Raw genomic sequence first — 20,742 nt, 5'->3', positions numbered from 1 at the left:
CTGAGGCCATCTAAAACACACTGGGTCTGAAGCAGCAGCTATCTCCTCTGGACTGGTGCTGCATCCCCTGGGCCCAGAGCGCTTGGAGATGCAGACTGTGGACTGCATGAGTCTAAGTCCTAGCCCATCTAAGTTCTAGTTCTAGTCTGAGCGCAAGTGCGAGTCCTAGTGCGAGTTCTTCTTTACAAAGTGAAAAGCAGGCTTATATGGTATACAGAAAGCAGGGCAGATGAGAAGAGTCACATAGGTAGGTGACAGTCACATCAAGGTCAGTGATCTTACTGACCAAGATCACCTGTACGGCGGAAGAGCAATGGTGCCCTTCCCGCTGGGGCTAATTTGGTATTGCTTTGCTAATTCTCTGGTTCTGCTGGAGGCAAGGACCAGGAAGTTCTGATCTAACATTTCCTGCTAATGCCCTTAAGTGAGGGAAGCCCTTCGATTACTCTCTAGTATGTAAAACAGTTCTGAACTATTGTGAACTATCTATTGTGGGACTGCCCTAAGGAATGTGCTTGACCTCTGTTGCTAGCTCTGGCAAGGCAGATTCCTTGAGAGAAATTCCAAGCTAAGGACAGCTTGGTATAAAACTAAGATAGGTTGGAAACGTTGTGCTTGCCAGGAAACAATGCCCAATCTTAGCCATTTATGAATCATTTCTTGGGGTACCTTTATGCCTAGATAAGAAGGTGTGTTGATGATTGGAAAGACTAATCTGGAACACATCTGAGTTAGGAGATACCAGCGACTGTCTGAATATCCAGGAGGCACAAGCCTCTTGTCCTTGATCAAGCTTTTACCCCTGATACTGCAGATGTAACTGGTGTAGATGAGTGGGCGTAGCAGTATGATCCTGTTAGAGTAGGTATCACTGTGGGTGCGGGCTATAAGACCCTCATTCTAACTGCCTGGAGGCCAGTATTCTGCTAGCAGCCTTCAGATGAAGATGTAGAACTCTCAGCTCCTCCTATACCATGCCTGCCTGGATGCTGACATACTCCCTCCTTGATAATGGACTGAACCTCTGAACCTGTGAACCAGTACCAATTAAATAAAGCTGTTGGCCTTTTGCTGGGTGCCTTAGTTAGGGTTTCACTGCTGTGTGCAGACACCATGACCAAGGCAAGTCTAGAAAGGGCAACATTTAACCTTGGGCAAGATCCAAAAAGGACCCCAAATAGCAGAGTGGAGGAGTGGAATTATTTTGTGAGGAAAGGTCTGGGAGGAAGAAGTTGCCAAGAGAAAGGCAAATGAGAAGCAAGTCAATGAAATCCTAAGCATTCCAGACCTTTGCAATCACTTCTGTTTTGGCTTTGTGGTGTGCGCACATTCATGTCCATGGAGGTCAGAGTTGATAATGGATAACTGCCTTAATCACACTCTGCCTTATTGAGACAGCATCTGTCTTAGTCAGGGTTTCTATTCCTGCACAAACATCATGACCATGAAGCAAGTTGGGGAGGAAAGGGTTTATTTGGCTTACTTCCACATTGCTGTTTATCACCATAGGAAGTCAGAACTGGAACTCAAGCAGGTCAGGAAGCAGGAGCTGATGCAGAGGCCATGGAGGGATGTTCCTTACTGGCTTGCTTCCCCTGGCTTGCTCCAGCCTGCTCTCTTATAGAACCCAAGACTTCCAGCCCAGGGATGGCACCACCCACAAGGGGCAATTGAGAAAATGCCCCACAGCTGGATCTCATGGAGGCACTTCCCCAACTGAAACTCCCTTCTCTGTGATAACTCCAGCCTGTGTCAAGTTGACACACAAAACCAGCCAGTACAGCATCTCTCACTGAGCCTAGAAATCACTGATCTAATCTACTGGTCTAGCTGACCAGTGAGTCCCCGTCTTCACCTCACCCCTTTAGAATTACAGGCATATACCACTGTATCCAGATTTTGTGTGCTGGGGGCTGATACTCGGTTCCTCATGCTTGTGACCAGCTGAGCTTTCTCCCCAGCCTGTTTTGCTCTTTCACCATGTAACCCGTATTAGCTTTAAACTCCTCCTGATCCTCCAGTCTCTGCCTCCAAAATACTGAGATTATATTTCGCCTGGCTACAGTCATTTTCATTTAAATCATCCACAAATCCAATTTTCCAGCTCTGGAAATGGAGGTACTGATTTGTCAGGTAACAGCACACAAAGAGCTGACCTTAAAGCCTGTGCCAGTAACCACTGAAGGGTAGGCGGAATTCTGGATCACTCTATCCCCCTTTAGTCACTTGGGAGAAAAATAATCCCACATACTTAACATTTATTAAATGAACCCCGGGCTGGGGAGATGGCTCAGAGGTTAAGAGCACTCACTGTCTATTCTTCTAGAGGTACTGAGTTCAATTCCCAGCAACCATATGGTGACTCACAACCATCTAAAAATGAGGTCTGGTGCCCTCTCCTGGTTAGCAGGCATAAATGCAGGCAGAACACTGTATACATAATAAAGAAATAAATCTTAAATTAAAAAAAAAATGTTTTGAGGCTGGAGAGATGGCTCAGAGGTTAAGAGCACTGACTGCTCTTCTGAAGGTCCTGAGTTCAATTCCCAGCAACCATATGGTGGTTCACAACCATCCATGATGAAGTACAGCTACAGTACTTACATAAATATATCTTTTTTAAAAAAAATGTTTTAACCCCCTAGGGGCTAGCGAGAAGGCTCAGTGGTTAAGAACACTGCACTTACCTGCGTTTCATTCCCAGCACTTGGCAGCTCCTAACTGTAACTCTGAGATCTGACACCCTCACACAGACATACTTGCAGATAAAACACCGATGCATATAAAAGTAAATATTAAAAAAGAAATGAAATTGAAAAAATATCTTAACCTCCTCTTTTGGTTCCTGCCCTTCCCCCCGTTCTTCTCAGGTAGCGAGGTACAATCCCAGGACTTTGGAGAGTGAGAGGAAGCACTATTAAGACTGAACAAAACTCTGGTAACAGCTGCTCTGAGCAGACTCCAGACGGAGGTCAGGAGAGCATCTATCAGAGTCACTGACACCATGCTTGTACCTTTTAAAACAGCAAATATCATTTTGGGGAAAAGTATTAAAAAAATCTGACTTTTTCTCCAGATATTTTGAACTCTACTTTCCAATTATGAAAGGTTTAACTGAAAAAACATGATATAGCTGTGTGATTTCAGCTGTGTGGGCAGCCGAGGCAGGAGGCTGGCCATTCAAGGGCTGCTCTGAGCTGCAGGGTGTGTTCTGGGACAAACTTGGGACACTGTCTCAGAATAAAAAGCTGGGACACTGGAGGTGTAACCCAGTGGGAGAATGCTTACCTAGCTTTCACAAAGCCATAGATGAAAAAGAAATGGGGGTGGGGAAGAGAAACAGAAAAAAATACTTGTGATTATCACTTTAACAACTGAAATTTATGAACTACTTCAAAAATATATCATAATTGAGAATAATCTGACAGGCTTAAAGTAACTGGTTAAAGATTAGTGGTTTTCTTTTTTTATGAAGTAGAGACTTTCAGTTTAAAACATAGTATATATATATATGTATATATACATATATATAGCTCTATATACATACTTATATACAGCTTTCAATGTTTAGACTCCATTCTAATGCACTACATAAAATACACATTTTGCTGTAAAAGTCTACTGCATAACTACTTCAAAATGGATTATTCAACCCATAGCAAGCTTATTCAAACATAAAAATCCCTTAAGGTATTTTTACATTACTATCCAAGCCCTTCATCACACTCATTCAAGTGGCTTGGGCACTGCATTCTGACTGTCTTTAAGGCATCATGTAAAGGTGGTCAGGGGTTCTCCAAAACACAACGGCTGTTCGAGCTCACAGGAGATGACAGGACACGTGGGTTCCACACCTCTGAAAAGGCACGCTAAGTTTGTTAAACAGCACTCTAGTGATCCTGCTTGGATGATGAGATGTATGGCTACCGTTCAACTATTACAATTACAATTAGGTAATGCACATCTGCACCTTTTAGGTTTAAGAGAGAAATAAAAATGAAGGTCTACGCTGAATCAAAATGGCCCATACATATGCAAAATTAAAATAGGAATGTTTCAAAAGCTAAGATGAAATATTAATGAATTGATGTTTGATAGTTGAGCTTCCTCATATTGTAAGTTACTTCACTTAATCCGCAACATTAACAAACAGTTTATAAAAGGATTTCCCACAGGAATGAAGAGAACACTGAGCCCCAGCACCCAGTTCTGTTACTACTGCAATCTCCCTGTCGGCAGATGGAGCTCACCACGCAGGCGCTTTACCTCAAGGGGAAATCAACAGGAAAGACTCTAGGAAGGAGAAGAGGAAAGGGAACTAGGGAAAACAAGTTAGGAGGCTCAGTTAGCAATTATCAAAACAATGAGAAAAGCATAAAATACAAGAAATACAAGAGATAATAAAATAATAAATTTTATTTTTCCTTAATATGGGAAAAATGGCCCTGAAGAGTTAGATGCACTTTTTAGTCATAGTGTTGCAATCAATTTTATATGTTCTTTACGGCTATGTTAAATGTTTTTTTATATGTAAGCAGTAAGGTAATTTCCATCATCTTTACTACTGGTGTTCAAGATAAAATGAAAACCACAAAAGTTAGAAAATGATTTGTAAGGTGGATAGCATTGTAGCTTCTGATGGAAAGGCAGATTCCAACTGGAGTAATGGGAGCACACACACACACAGACACTCCACACCTGTATTCATTCCATAGATACATTTCAACAGGAAATTACATATTCTGAGTATCTCAATTCAGGTTGTATGTTTTTACAAATTAATCTTGCAGTCACTAAACGAGGCTCTATTAACAGAACAAGATTTTATTTGCTAAGCTTAACAAATTAAACATTTAAAGAAAAATTACAGTAATACTGAAAGATACATTTATTGGCTTTTTTAAAAGACAAATGCAAATGAGAATATATTTGGTAAATTAATTTTTTAAATTGTCTTAGATGTAAATAAATATAAGATCTAAAGCAATCTCTTCTAGTAAGAACTGTAAGGTGAGTAATCTTAAAATCTAAGGTTCTCATCTGAAAACCTCTAAAACCAGTGCAGCTCTAACTTGTTCTTTAAATGGCATTTGGTATACTCATTTTCTTAAAGTTCATCCTAAACCACTCCATCTTTAACGAAGTTTATTTCTATGTATTTAGTTTATTTAATTTAAAATTAATGAAAAGATATCTAGACACAATTTAAGAAAACAATGTAAAAAGCAACTTATGCATGGCTATTTACAGATTTCCTAAATAATACCATATTCAAAAATCTGACAAATTCTAATAACCACACTGCAAGTTTTAATAAACATCATATATAACAGAGTATTTTATGTGTGGAATTACTAGATGAATCTAAGAGCCAGAAACTAAAGCATTTGACAAGATTAATAATGTAATTTTTATTACGCTAATGGTCACGTCAGAAGCATTTCCATGCTGGAAGACTGTTTCTCACAGAATCCTTCCAATTGTATCAAACACTGATTAACCGAGTGTGACTGGACTTTGCTGCTACAACTTGACAGATTCTTTCAAGTCTATGCATATCCTTAAGACAAGCACAAATGCAAATGTGCAAAATAAATGAAATACAGAGAATTAAGGAATGAACAGAAATGGCTTTTAGCATAAACCACCCTGTCATTTAATTCCGAAGCTCCACCCTTCACTACATTTTCTTCTGTTTTCAGTAGTCTTCTATCTTAGCAAAGTTGTAGGTTTACAGACGATGTGGACATTTCACATTGGTATAAGAAAGGAATGATGGGTTGATGCCACCTAAAAACAAAAAAAGTTGTCTAGAGTACTAAGTTATACTTGTAATTATAATACAATAAAAACACACTTTACAATTCCATTTCACTCACTATATAATAGTCTTTGGATGAAGATAATAATGCGCTTTTTACATTTTTCTAAAAGATAAAACCTCTACAAAAGACTTTCATGTAGTCTATGATATTTACATTTTATCTGACTCATAAAAAACTAAAAACCAGCCACACTACTCAGGGGACGTGTTCACTTACCAACAGCTCCTGTCTTTTACTTCACTGTTAATACTACCAAATCCTTGGTGCCACTGCTCACAGAAACGCTCTAACAGTTAAACATTGCACTATCTTTTGGGAGTAGGGAATATTAAGGAACACTTAAACTAATACTTTCATTTAATCCAGAAATACATTTTATATAGGTATTATATTCACATGTGTGTTCTTCAGCAGAAATAATGGTAATCCTTTTTACTTTTAAATTTTTACTTAAAATGTAATTACATAATTTCCCCCCTTCTTTTTTCCTTTCTCACCTAAGTCCCTCTTGGAATCAAGGCCTCTTTTTCTTTGTTCCACACGTGCGCACGTGTGCATGTGTGTGTGTGTACGTGTGCATGTGCGTGTGTGTGTGTGTGTAAATATATAAAATGCAACTTGCACAGTCCACTTAGTATTATTTATATGTATGCAATTTCAAGGCTGACCACCTGGTATTGGATAACCAATTCGGTGGCTCATCCCTGGGAAAACTATTCCTCTCAATGTCAGCACTTTGGTTGTCTATGGCTCCTTGTCTGTGGATAAGACTCTTAAAGTAAGTCCCATGAGCTACAAGTATAAGCAGTCGAACCCTAAAGCACACAGGTTACTCACAGGAAGGAGTAGCCTCAATAGCTACAATGGATTGGTTTCAGGACCTCCTTCCAATATCAAACTCCTCAGATGTACATGATAACTTGGTAGGGTATGTACACGTAACAGGCATACATCTTCTGCTAGTGTGTATCACCTCTAGTTACATACAATACTTAATACAACTTAAAAGCCACAGGAATGATTGCTATACAGAATTGTTTTTGAATAGTGGCAAGAGGAAGATATACATACTGAGAATAAATGAAATTCCTTGTCAAATATTTAACCTCCATGGTTGGTTAAGCACATAGACACAGAACCCATAAATACAAAGAGCTAAGTAAAGAGATAGTGCATTTATGTGAAGAGACTTCTTGGCTGTTTAATAAATGCGACTACACACAACTTCCAGAAACTCCCCAGGAAACTAGAGTTCTCTCCAGTCATTTCCTTCTTCTTTTACTATGGGACAAATTGTTTTTCAATCACAAATCTGTAGTCTATTTTTTCACCAGATGTCTACATGGACTTTGCATTACTTTTCCAGAATATCCATCCTTCCTATGTAAGTATTTTTGTTATAAAAATTATACTTTTTAAAGTCTTTAAGTTTTGTGCTACTAATTACTTCAAATGTATCTGTGGCAGATCATTAAAAAGTTGAAAAGCAGCCGGGCAGTGGTGGCGCATGCCTTTAGCTCCAGCACTTGGGAGGCAGAGGCAGGAGGATTTCTGAGTTTGAGGACAGCCTGGTCTACAGAGTGAGTTCCAGGACAGCCAGGGCTACACGGAGAAACCCTGTCTCAAACTCCACCCCCAACCCCCCAAAAAAGTTAAAATGTAGGATTTAAGCTTCTCTGAAGACAGCGGAGCACATCTATAATCTCAGTACTTAGGTTTGAAGCAAAGGAGGGCTGCATAGCACAGTCTGTCTCAAAGAGCAAGGGCGGAGGTTAAACGCTTGCTTGTTCCACATACAACACCAATCCCAACACCACAAAAAATGGGAGGGGTAACCAGGAAGTGGGACATCATTTGAGATGTAAATGAATGGAATGATTAATAATTTTTTAAAAAGATAAAAAAAATTTTAAAAAATCATTAAAAAATATAGCTTTTGTTTATAATTTTGAATTTTAAACTTTAACTTCATGAAATTCTACTTAAAATGTTTTATCTAAATTGAAAATGTCAGCAACTTATTAACTTTCAATAAGCTATTAACAGTATAGCCATAATAAATATACTAAGTAAATATTATGTATCTGGAAAATATGACTGTAATATGAATAAACGTCATATTAACATTTCTTACCTCTATAGCAGAAAGAAGTATCTTGTTCTATGCGCAGCTGCCATACTTTCAGACATGTTTCTGACTTTTAAGTAATTAACAAATCCTCTGAAGAAAAGGAGCAGGCCTGAGAAGAGGGAAATGACACGCACATCCTTACTGTAAGGAGCAACAGAATAGGCAAGCAGAGGTGCGACCCTTCTGCTCAGGGAGGGACCTGCAGAGCCCTATGCTACAGTTATCTTAGCCTACAACGATAACCTAGCATGATCAAACAGGACTGTGTGACATTCTTTCCATTTCCTAAGCCTAACTGTAACCAAATTAAAGCAAATGTAAGCTATGAAAATCCAAGCCACATAAACTGAAGCAGCGACAGCCGTACACAGCAAGGTCAGCACCCTTTACATGAGCCCATTCCTACGCTTCCCTTTTAGACACTTTCCAGGGACTGTAACAGTGAGCAAATGAAGGTGTTGGCTTTTAACGTGATCAGAGAAAATGAGTGCACACAGATGTTGACAGTGCAGATAAAAAATAAGACTGTCTGGAAACATAAAAGTACCTGCCACCTGTGAAATCTATATTCAAAGATGGACAAGTTTTTAAATTTTTATTTTTAACTAATAAAAGACTAGTATCAAAAACTAAGATGAGTCAGGATGGTGTTTGGGAAGCAGTCAGTCCAGTGACCACTTTGTGATTACATGGCTAACGGAGCTCTCTAAGCGAAACACTGTGTTGAAATAATACCCACTTACATCATATACATCTTTAATAGTTTAAAAAGCAATGCCTATGAAATACTTTAAAGTTTCAGATGAAAAATACTATGCAAGTTCAGAAGCATTAACACTTAGTGCAACCTCTGGAATTCTTAAGCATGCAGGTTTCTGGGCAGCAGTTAGTAAATTCATAACCAGAAAGAAGGGGAGGAAACAAAAGCACAGGCACATATGTGTGTGACTTCTTCCACCAGAAATGACATGCTGTGAATATGGACTAGTCTTCAGCCACTGTCAGAAAGTAAGAGCGTGTAACAGTCTAGAGAAGATGAACACATTATACATACACGGTAACTAAATGAAGGACTACATGTCAGTTAAGTCTCGTCCCACTTGCTATCACACCCAACTCTCTCCATGTGTGATCCTGGCTCTTCCGAGTCTACCCTCATTCCCTAGGAGATGCAAGGCAGAAACATAAACACTGGTTTTGTTTTTAAACTACAAAAGCACTATTGAAAAGGAGCAGACATCTTGTGAGATCCCTTCTTTTGTCTAGGGTGGCTGGTCTGAGACCCAGTTTGTTCTACTTTGGCATTTCTAAAGCCCATTCAGGGGCTCCTAGTCTTAGCACCCTACTGGTATCCAGCATTGCTTTAAGCATGTGGCAGCAACATTTTTACTGCGGAAGTCTGCATAGTCCTGTGTGCAACGCTAGGCCTGAGCTCGGCTGGTCGTGCCAGCACTCTGCCCACAGTCACCTTCCCCCTCCTGCACTCACCCCTTAGAAATGGGCGTAAAAGCAAATACATGCACAAGTGTGTTTAAATGCTTCATACAACTCATAGGGTTTTTTTTTTTTTCAATTTTTAGGTAAGAGACTCAATAGAAAGCAAAGAATTCAAGAAGTTAGGATATAATTAACAATATAAAAACCCATCTCAACCCTTATATAATTATGACTCCCCAACCTAGTTACTACAACACTAATTTTACCATAATATTACATTAAAGATATAGTGACCTTAACTGGCCACCAATAATGTATTTTCCAAAAAATCCTCAAAGTCCAACTGCATGACTAAAAACCTACAGCAAAGACTGCCACCTACTGAAATCTAAAAGAATTAAAGTGAGTCACCAGTGAAGACATATGGGCCAGAGTATAACATGAAGCTAAAATTAACTTAATCAGCACATACTACTGAAAACTCATAAATTTCATCAACATAATAAAAAAATATGCTTTACAAAAGAGACAACTATGCAGAGGCACTGTGATCACTGGGCAGAGAGCCTTCCCCTGCACTGGTAGGTTAATGATTAATAAAAGGCACATTTCAAAAGCACAGAGAATGATTCTGTGATCCAAAAACAAAAGACAGCATTGAATGCTGAAGCATTCCTACATGCTACATTATCATTAAAATTATGCATGTGTGTTTCCTGAGATAATTAGTAAAGGTAGCTATTTTAATTAGGTAAAAATTTCAAGTTCAGTAGCACTTCTCATCGAGCCACTTCTGTCCCTATGTTGATGCAGAGGCTGAGTGAGTACAAAAGTTACTTCTGCACGACTAGTAACACCACTTACTTGCTTGTTATGATTTTAGAAATACCAGTGAAACCGAGTAATAAACTAAAATTATTTAAACTGAACTGCATTAAGAATAAACTTACCAAGTACAAGAAATATCCACCAAAGCCAATACTGTCCGTTGAAATAGCCAGTAAAATAGTCAGAAAACTATGGAGTAAACATAAGCATATCAATCATATTTGTATAACTAAATTTGAACATTCAGATTATCCTAGGTTTCAGAATAGATTATCTCTTTAAATAATCTTTAATGCTTAAGAATAGCATATGAAAACAGCACCAAGGAAAGCACAGGAACAATACTTAATGGTAAACATAGACATTTGAGAAAAACCTCTTACGTGATTGTAAACTTCTGTAAAATCGTTCATAACAAAAACCCCAAATTGCTTGCAAAAAGATAAATGCCTGTTATATATTAGAATCAAACATTGTTTTTTGACTGAAAAGTTTACATCAGCTTCATATACTCTCCCAAAGCCACAACTACAATCCCAAATGGGCCAAGCAACCTGCTGCTGCGGATATTAACACAAAAGCCACATTAGTTTAATCTTATCAGCTGGGGATGTTCTGGTGACCTCTAAAATGAAGTTTTTGACCTTCTGTTACACCCCCTACTGTTAACCATTGCCAAAAATACTAGGCACATAAAGACCCTCAGCTCATTAGAGACTTTATTTTCAAACTGGATGCCTGGCATTGAGCTCCCTACAGTGAGCTGAGAATAGCTAAATGAACCTTGAAGTGGCATTGCAACAGTTGTTACTGCTGGCCATGTTAGCCGCTCTTTGATTCTGTGTGAGGTGATTCAGCAGCCAGCTGGAGGAGGTCTCCCAGCAAAGAACAGACCCTTCTCTACAACAGACACTGCACTAGACACTGCACTACTCACAGAACCTCAAAGTTTATCAATCCACTGTTCTTAACCTACTGGATAATTCTTCCCAATTTACATAGCATCTTAAACTGCCTCAGAATAATTATTTTCAAGTGTTTCAGATAACATACTCTAAAAGTTAAAAACAAAAAACAAAGATTGCTTTAATTGATTTCTTTCTACTGATTTCAAATTTGAATCTAATTTGAATCTATTTGAAGCATATAAGTGAAGATTACAAAACATATTTTACAAACCTCTGAAGTACTTGCTTTGGAATAATTTTAAATTAATAAAGAGCTATTATCTATATTCTAAGCCAAGAGTTTTAGAAATTCACAAGATTTAGAATACCACAGCCCTTGGGAATGTATTAAAACTGCCATTGCTGCAGACTCCTACGCATAAAAGATACATAATGAAAAAACAATTGACAACTGAAAAATTACTTTTTATTCAAGAGAAGTTTCATAAGAGTCTTAGAAACTGTAGGGAATAAAAAAGGAAAGAACCAAAACTATCTATTTTCAACATTCTACATGTGACCCAATAAGCAGCAAGCAGAGCGTCCACTGAGAGTGAGATTCTAGTACCCCCAAGGAACAGGCCACACAGAATGGACTGACTTCCTTCTTGTGCATCAGGAATGACTCTGGTAAGTATCAACTTAGGAAAATGTAAACATTTAGTTTTTGAATCGTTTAGCATGTTCTATGGTTTCAATGAGAAATTCCATTTGAGTAACAGTGACAGTTCTGTTGTCAATACAGCTAAGTCTTAACTCCAACTCTCCTCAGTTAACTGAAGAAAATCTGCAAGGGCGGGATTGTAGCTTTGTCTGTGTGTATACGACATCTAGCTGACTTAAGCTCATGGCAGAAACCCATAGGACATCATTTGAAGTAAATTTAAAACAAAAACTATCAGAGGACAGTTCTCACAATGATTCAGCCTTCAATCATTTAATAACAGACCCCAACAGATTAACTCCTACAATCGGATATGTACCAGTATTGGACCTGTTCAAAGAACCAAAATCCTGCAAAGCTACAAAACAAATTCAAAACTAATAAAAATATCAGTTTAATATTTGTATAATGGCTACCTTTAATAAATTAATAAAACAAATGTACTATCAAAACATTTGAAGCATTTAATAAAAGTAAACATTTTAGACTTATAATTCTACTGAAAACTTTAGCAAGATTTAGCTCTCTCAATCAGCAAGCAGTGTTTAAGTAAATACTGTTTGTATAATTTACATACTCTAATTTAGTAATTGTATAACAACACTTAAAATTCTGAGAATAGACTTGTGACCTCAGTTTCTTCAAACACAGAACAGTTTTTAGAATATGCTTTCGAGCCCCTCCCAGACGTAGTGAATAGGAGTGAGTTTCCTCCAGCTGTTGATATTCATATGCCTCTATGGATAAACATAAGGCTTGTCTTTGTGACTGTACTTTACTCGTTTGACTTTTCTCAAGCCTCAAAGTATAAACTGTCTGATGCACAGAATAACGTTGGCTACTACATTAGGACTTTAGTCAACCCTCATTTTCAGGTTCCATTCTCCCAGGGGCTGGCTGGCTTTAGAGTGGTACACAGACAGCTTCTCAGAAAACTTAATACCACTTGTCACCAAGTCTAATGATCTGAGTTTGAACCTGAAAATTCATATGGTGGAAGGCAAGAACAGACTCTAGATGTCTTCCAAATCACAGACAGAAAGACAGAAAAGTGCAAGCGCACACACACACACACACACACACACACACACACACAAAATGAAAGCTAACAAAGCCAGGTAAGAAACATTTTTGAATAAAAGCCCAAAGGAAATCTTCAAGAAGCAAAAGTAAAAAACAAGCTAGATGAATTTGCCTAACAAGAAAAATTGTTAAGGCAGGAGCAAAAAAAGGTTATTTTGTTTACCCCTAAACACCATCTTGTAGATGATCCAAAGTACAGAAAGTTATTTTCAGAAACAGGAAATTAGGAAAGGCTTAAAAAGAACAATGGGACAAGGGATGAGCATTTCCTCCATCTCGTACAGGGTCTTACACTGTGCGCTATCTGGCACCACAATCTTCCTGGCTTGACCGTCCAGGGTGGACTGCGGGTGTGTACCCTAACCCAGCCAGAGTGAGGACTGACAACTATTTCACAGGCCTTTACTTCTGAGTTTCCAAAGTTAAAAGAGGGAGAAACTAGTTATTATTTGAAACAGGATTTTTCCAAGACTCATCTCTTCTGGTATTTCTAAATGTCAGAGTTCTCGGTCAGATTTGAATATAATTTTTAAAAGACCTTGGCAAGCTCTACATTATTCTTGGTGACCTTGATTATCTTTTTGGCCAACCTTAAGATCAAATGGGCATTTAAACCACCTTGGAGGACTTTAAATTCACAGTAACTTGTTAAACAGAAAACTTCTGGTTTATTTAAGGCTCCCTTGTACTACATCACAATAACAGAAAGCATTTGTTCAAAGCAAAAATGCTGTCTATTATTTCTGAAGGCTACAGGTAACTGAGCAAGGTCCTCTCCTTCCATCCTCAGAAATAATCCCCTTAGGCAGTTTTTAATCAGCTTAAGAAAAGAAGAAAATGTTGAGAACATTTCAATAACTTAACGCGAGGACAGATACCCTGATATGGAAGCATTTTCTGAGTTCAAAGTCTTCCCCCTAAAAATCTCTCACACAGTCATGGCGCATAGAGTTTAAGTAAGCTGTCAGTTACAGAATCAGATGTGGGTGTGTGTGCATAAAGCAACAAGGTGATGCGCAGCCATTTTACATAGAAATGTCACGACGCTCACCCTGACAATGAGGATCCACTTGATCAGTGAAAGTCCGAATCCACAGATGGCACCGTATCTTCCAGCTATGGTGTTGGTGATGCAGAAGGATAGGCAGAATCCAAGCCAGTTGAATATGAATGCCACTAACAAATAACAGAAACACGTTCTTAAGGTCATAAATGCTATACACATAAACAGAAACATAAGGTAGCATAAGATAGCAATGCTTCCCCTTAGAATGAACCGCCACAGCTTGCTGTTCCGCAGAGCGACCGGTTTACACCACCGGGCACCGTGGAAGGAAGTCAGGCCAGGAACTCAAACAGGGCAGAAACTGCTGCACAGGCCATGGAGGGCTGCTGCTTACCGGCTTGCTTCTGAATGGCTCTCTCATCCTGCTTTCTTATAGGACCACCATACTAGAGGTGGCCCCATCCACATGGCTAGGCTCCCCCATAGGTCACTAATTAGTAAAATGACCTACAGGCTGACCTTATGCAGGGATCTTACTAATTTAGGTTCGTTCCTCTCAAATAACTTTAGCTGTGTCAAGTAGACATAAATCCAGCATACCCTACAAGTCACAATTCACATTTCTTTTTTTTTAACAGTGGTTCTCAACCTTTCTTTTAATTAATTATGTATGTATGTATGTACTTATTTATTTAAGACTTATGTATTTATCTTATGTATATGAGTACACTGTTGCTCTCTCTTCAGACACACCAGAAGAGGGCATTAGATCTCATCACAGATGGTTATGAGCCACCATGTGGTTGCTGGGACCTGAACTCAGGACCTCTGGAAGAATAGTTAGTATTCTTAATCATTGAGCCATCTCTCCAGCCCCACAATTCACATTTCAAAAGAACCTTCTGGTTTTCTTTTTTGTTACTGTTGTTTAAGTTACAAGAACACTGATTTTTCTTTCAGTTTTCCTATATAGTAAAATAAGAATGATCTTGGTAATAAACTGTAATGTCTCATTGTGATACAAAGATTATGACATACAAAATACAAATGGGTAAACCTTGAAGGAAAAATTTTCTCCAAACGATCTAGCACATTTGAAAGCACTAGAACTCAAAGTCATTTCCATGCAGGTCAACTATCTACTGAAGCAACCTAGAGTTAAGTGAGCTGGCAAGCCACTCCTACTCTACTCGATGAAATGTTTTTTGTTTAAGAGGCGCTCTATGAGTCTACCTGAATGGGACTACTTCTAATATTCTTACTAAACATTATTCAGAGAGACACATATTTCTTCCCTTTTATTTTCTGTACATGAAAATGTAATTATGTCACTAAATTTAATTGTATATCTTTTCAAACTTTACATGAGTTAAGAAGCAAAAAGATAAATGTTGTGAGTAGATAAGTCAAGAATTAAACCTATTAAATATTTTTATTAAAAATTGCATATTTTCTGTGATGTTGTTTTCAGAAATATAACCTGAAATGCTTAAGTTATAATAAGCTCTATTATAGCCAGTTTAAGCATGAAAAATAAACCCAGTTGCAATCTGAAGAATAACCACTAGATGGTAGTAATTACAAACAAATCTATGTTTATCGAACCAGGCTCCTGCAAACTAAAAAAATAAAATAAAAAAAATAAAAACTTTTTTTTTACTATTTTACGAAGTATTAGTAAAACAGATATAATGTGTGGAAATATAATTTCACAGAATTTTACTAAAATCTAGAGATTCTGTACTAAATCCATGAATACATGTTTATATAAATCAATATACTGTCACTGACCAAAAATAATCTAGTACATCTACATTATCAAACATTTCCAACCTTTATAAGTAAAGTGTTTTTAAATCTAAAAGATACATATTAATAAAAGCTATTGGGTTAAAGGAAATGATGCAAGCTCCTCAATCAGCTAGTCTAGGCGGCAGCTTGCTCCACGGATCCGCATCTCCTCAGGGATCTGCATCTTCTCCCATGTCTCCTCCTGCCAAGTGCTGGGAAGACCTGCAGAGGCCTCACCTGCACAGCATGGGTTCAGGGGCTCCCAACCCTGTGCATAGCAAGCTGAGCCACCTGTAAGGCCCCAAGACTTCTAAGATGTTAACAAAGAATGGAACTAATGTTTAAGATATTCTTTAGGTAAACAAAATATGTAAGGAATTTGATATTAATATAAAAGTTTACTAGCTGAGTAAAAATCAAAGATTAAAAACTAAGGCTCACTAGACTAACAGTACAAAAAAAAAGCAGTAACAGTCATCAATAAATTCATTGCCTTTTCATTGGATCTACCTTATCCAACTAAAACTGCAACAAAAGCAACTTTATTTAAATACCGCACACACTGGCTACAAGCTAACTGTAGTTGTCTGAGAAGCACAGCGCACTGCCCACTCCTCCTCTCTCGCTGCTGTTGTTCACAGATGACATAAAGAGAAGCCAGGAGAAAGGGGAAGCCGACCCCCAGACTAAAAAGCACTTCAACACATCAAGAGTGATTCTCTTATTTTTGAAGTTGGGTGTATCATTTTTCATAAGTAAACTATTTCTCATTTTATCCCTAGAATAAACCATATATAACCTAATAAGTTTTTACTGAACATTAGGTACAATATTGGCTTTAGCCATTTAAACAATTTGCTGCATGCCTTAATATTTATCAAAGAATTTAACTGATACTAATCCCTGTGTTAGGAAATAACAAATACTATGACACAGTCTTGCCTCACAGTTTAAATTTGCTATGTAAGTCAAATAATTAACAATTCTGTAAGATTCTTCTAACGTCCCCTTCTAGGTGTACATCCATACCTGTGTAGCACTGCTTTGGGCTTACACAATTTCCCCTTCCCCGACCCTTCTGCCTCAAGGCCCCTAGAAAAGAAGACTGAGTGCAAAGCAAGAAACGCAGAGTTCGCTGTACTTACGCCTACAATCTTAGACGGTCAGCAAGATCTCTTTTAAATTCTCATTCTGCCTTTTCCTGTGCAATCAACCATAATGGCTGCAATCAAAATTACCTAACAAATGTTTAAGCAATTTACACTTTAAATGAGGTATACTCATGCTAGCAGTATTTTAAATATTTATATAAAGTGAAGTAATAGGAAAAGGTCACTTACTGAAAAAGGCCAGCATGAAAATGCCGTCATTGCCTACTCTAAGCTGGTCTACATCACTGAAGTCATCCCGTGGGGTACATTCTTCCTCTTGGTTCTGTAAAATACCAAAACATTTCACTAAAATAATTACAATTTTCTTACCTTCAATTTAAGAGTTAAAACATCAGTAACAACTAATGCTCTCAAGTGGTCCTGCAGATAAGACATTAATAGCATTACTTTATCGTAAGTGCTGTTGAGAAGGGAAGTGGAGGGAGGGCTGGGAGATGGTCAGTCAATACAAGTGCAGACATCCGAGTCGGGATCCCAATCCCACATTAAGAAGCATGGCACTGTGGCACATGCAGAGCCACAGCTACCAGCACTGGTGGACAGAGACAGTAGAGTCCTAAAACTCATTGCCCGGCCTATCTGGTTACACTGATCAATTTTTGGCTTAGTGAGAGCCTGTCTCAAAAAAAGAAAGGTGGAGAGAGATAGAGGAAAGGCACTCTGACCCCAATCATACACCATCCAATGGTTACTGCAATCCTACACAGATGGAGAGAGGGAGAGGCAGAGAGGAAGAGGAAGGGAGGGGGGGAGGCATCAGCTTCAGGAAACGATACGAAGAAGGCATAAATGCCAAGTGGGAATAGGATCGCTCAGAATCAGTGATGCAATGTAAATCTGTACAGCCTCCAGTTAGTAAGTAGACAGTTTTTACTAAAAATATAAACATATATGCCCTCTGATCCATCAATTTTGGTTCTTGAAATAAACTGTATACATGTATATTATACAGTACATATTATATACAGTATATATATTATACAGGTATATATTACCACTTACAAGAAATAAAGCATTAAAAATTTCTTGTAGTGATGGTATCAGAAAGAGAAGACAGGGCAAAATTTAAATGCCCCTTAATGAGGGTAGTGTTAAGAGAAGGCCTCTGCATGCATGTTCCCATCTCTGCACATCTCCCACACAGAAACAGTCACTGCCTTTTTCTGGATACTACAATGGAAAGCTCTGAAGTGGAGTGGAATCTCCCAGCAGAGCAAGGGTGTAGGCACTCTAACAAGCACTGGAAGAGCTGGGATCGTAGTGACAGAGCCACAGCACTGGGATTGGCACTTAGTCCCTGCTGCTGCCCTGTGGGCCTAGTGCTTGAGGACCACAACAGCAAGACCGCTGCTGCCGCTGTGAACAATGAAGCCAGTACCCAAGTAACTTCTGCTTTCCAGAACACTGGAGCCTGACTAACAGTGCGTCTGCACCCTGCGTGCACTGAAACACTGGAGCCTGACTAACAGTGTGTCTGCACCCTGCGTGCACTGAAACACTAGAACCTGACAAACAGTGTGTCTGCACGCTGCGTGCACTGAAACACTGGAGCCTGACTAACAGTGTGTCTGCACGCTGCGTGCACTGAAACACTGGAACCTGACAAACAGTGCGTCTGCACGCTGTGTGCACTGAAACACTAGAACCTGACTAACAATGCGTCTGCACGCTGCGTGCACTGAAACACTGGAACCTGACAAACAGTGCGTCTGCACGCTGTGTGCACTGAAACACTGGAACCTGACAAACAGTGCGTCTGCACGCTGCGTGCACTGAAACACTGGAGCCTAACAGTGCGTCTGCACACTGCGTGCACTGAAACACTAGAACCTGACTAACAATGCGTCTGCACGCTGCGTGCACTGAAATTCAAAGCAGTTCTTGAGAGGCTGATAATTTATAGGATCTATATCCTAGTCAGGATTAAAATGTTCAAGTAAATTTAAACAAGTTTTTAATATCTTGATGTGTTTACTATTCTAATAATCTCTAAAATATACTAAGTAAAATACTGTTTGTACAGCATACCTTTTGCTTAAAAATAATATACTAACATATAAATGCTTACAAATGTAAAGAACTCTAAAATTACTTGTAAAATCTGTTATCACTGAGAGCTTCTAAGATTTTAGAAATATTACTACCCAAGACTCTGCTTAGCCTAGGGCCCTATCAGTTCACACAAAACAACCTTACATGCTCACCTAGACTCCACAGCCCAGGCAGATGGAATGAGACAATAAAGACAACCAAGTTAATTACACAAGTAGTAAAAGGTGCAAATGAATGTACAAAACGTAAATGGTCTATGGGAGATGGGATGGCAGGGAAAGAAAAGCAAGCATGAGTAGACAGTAAGACAGGCCATGGAGACAAAGGTCACGGCCAGGAAGAGAGTGGAGGACATGGGGGCCTCAGGTAAGGGAAGAGCTGTCTGGGTGGCACTGCTCAGAAAGAGCTGACCTGGATGAAGAAGTCAGTGTGGGATAAGCCTGAGATCAAAAGTTGGGAAGAGTCCTCTTCCTGTAAGCGGCCAGAGGTGACCTGTGAAGATGGTTCGCTACTCTCTTGACCCAGAAAACCCCACAAAATCATGCAAATCAAGATGTTCAAACTTACGCATTCACTTTAAGAACACCCAGAAAACTTCCCAGGCCATCAAAGGCATGCATATCCACAAAGCCACCACGTATCTGAAGGAAGTCACTTTAAAGAAGCCATGTGTGCCATTCCAGAGGTAGAATGGTGGAGTCGGTAGGTGTGCCCAGGCCAAACAGTGGGGCTGGACACAGGGACGGTGGCCACAAAAGAGTGCTGAGTTTTTGCTGCACATGCTTTAAAACGCAGAGAGGAATGCTGAACTTAAGGGTTTAGACGTGGATTCCCTAGTCATTGACACATCCAGGAGGACAAGGCACCTGAGATGTGCTGCCGAACCTTCAGAGCTCATGGCCGGATTAACCCACACATGAGCTCCCCTGACGCATGGAGATGACCCTCACTGAGAAGGAGCAGACTGCTCCAAAGCCAGAAGAGGAGGCTGCACAGAAGAAAAAGATATCCCAGAAGAAACTGAAGAAACAAAAACTCATGGCATGGGAATAAATTCAGCATAAAAAAAATGCAGATAAAGTTAAAAAAAAAAAAGGTGGGGGGGAGTGATAAACATATTGTAAAAATACGTTCTAGGAAGCCGTAAGCTGAGGCAGCGTGCAGACTTACTCTCTGAGACGCATCCGCTGCTGCAGCTGCCAGGGCAGCAGCTTTAGCCTTCTCAGCCTCATCATAGGTAGGAAGAGAGGTAGCAACACTGTACGGAGGTGGCACAGGGTAAAACTCACTATACACATCAGTATCTGAAGAGAAGGATTAAAAAAGAATCGTTAAATAACTTAATGTGATTTTACAGTCAGGATCGTACTTTAACAACTTATAATAAGACACTAAAGATTACTACTGCTCCTGTAGGTCTATAGTATAAACTATATAACACAAAACACCCTTAACAAATACTTGTATGTTTTATTTGTCCCATATTTATTATAAAAAGGATGGGATGATATATATCATCTAAACTCAAAAAAAAAAAAAACACTTCAAGATTGAGAGTTTTTGAACATTATTTCTTGTGTCTACTGTATGTGTGCACATGAGGACATAATCAGGAGTACATTCTCTCCTTCAGCTCTGGATATTCTTGGGATCAAACGCCCAGACTTGGTAACAGATGGCCTTACCAGCTAAGGCATCTTTCTGACCTGAAACCGAGAATTTGAGAGGGGTTTAGACCGGAGGTGAGAATACCACAGTGTGTGTGTGCTCACTAGGAGGTGAGAATACCAGTGTGTGTGTGCTCAC

The 20,742-nt window shown here is 39.1% G+C and overlaps 1 protein-coding gene across 1 annotated transcript in view; it reads right to left on the bottom strand.

Moving 5' to 3' along the window:
- Positions 1–4,804: 4,804 nt before the first annotated feature.
- Ndfip2 (Nedd4 family interacting protein 2) overlaps positions 4,805–20,742 on the bottom strand; it is a 50,096-nt gene continuing 34,158 nt past the window's right edge. Inside the window, exons 3-8 of the mRNA XM_031361142.1 lie at positions 20,107–20,240; positions 17,053–17,146; positions 13,967–14,091; positions 10,344–10,410; positions 7,960–8,065; positions 4,805–5,790 (exon numbers count right to left, since the gene is read on the bottom strand). Coding sequence (XP_031217002.1) covers positions 7,962–8,065; positions 10,344–10,410; positions 13,967–14,091; positions 17,053–17,146; positions 20,107–20,240 — 524 coding nt within the window. The 3' untranslated portion in view covers positions 4,805–5,790; positions 7,960–7,961. The remainder of the gene's footprint in view (positions 5,791–7,959; positions 8,066–10,343; positions 10,411–13,966; positions 14,092–17,052; positions 17,147–20,106; positions 20,241–20,742) is intronic.

The sequence above is a fragment of the Mastomys coucha genome, unplaced genomic scaffold (genome assembly GCF_008632895.1).
Source record: "Mastomys coucha isolate ucsf_1 unplaced genomic scaffold, UCSF_Mcou_1 pScaffold9, whole genome shotgun sequence".
Classification (NCBI taxonomy): domain Eukaryota; kingdom Metazoa; phylum Chordata; class Mammalia; order Rodentia; family Muridae; genus Mastomys; species Mastomys coucha.
Note: the sequence above shows the minus strand (reverse complement) of the source record. Positions and strands in the feature narration are given on the sequence as shown.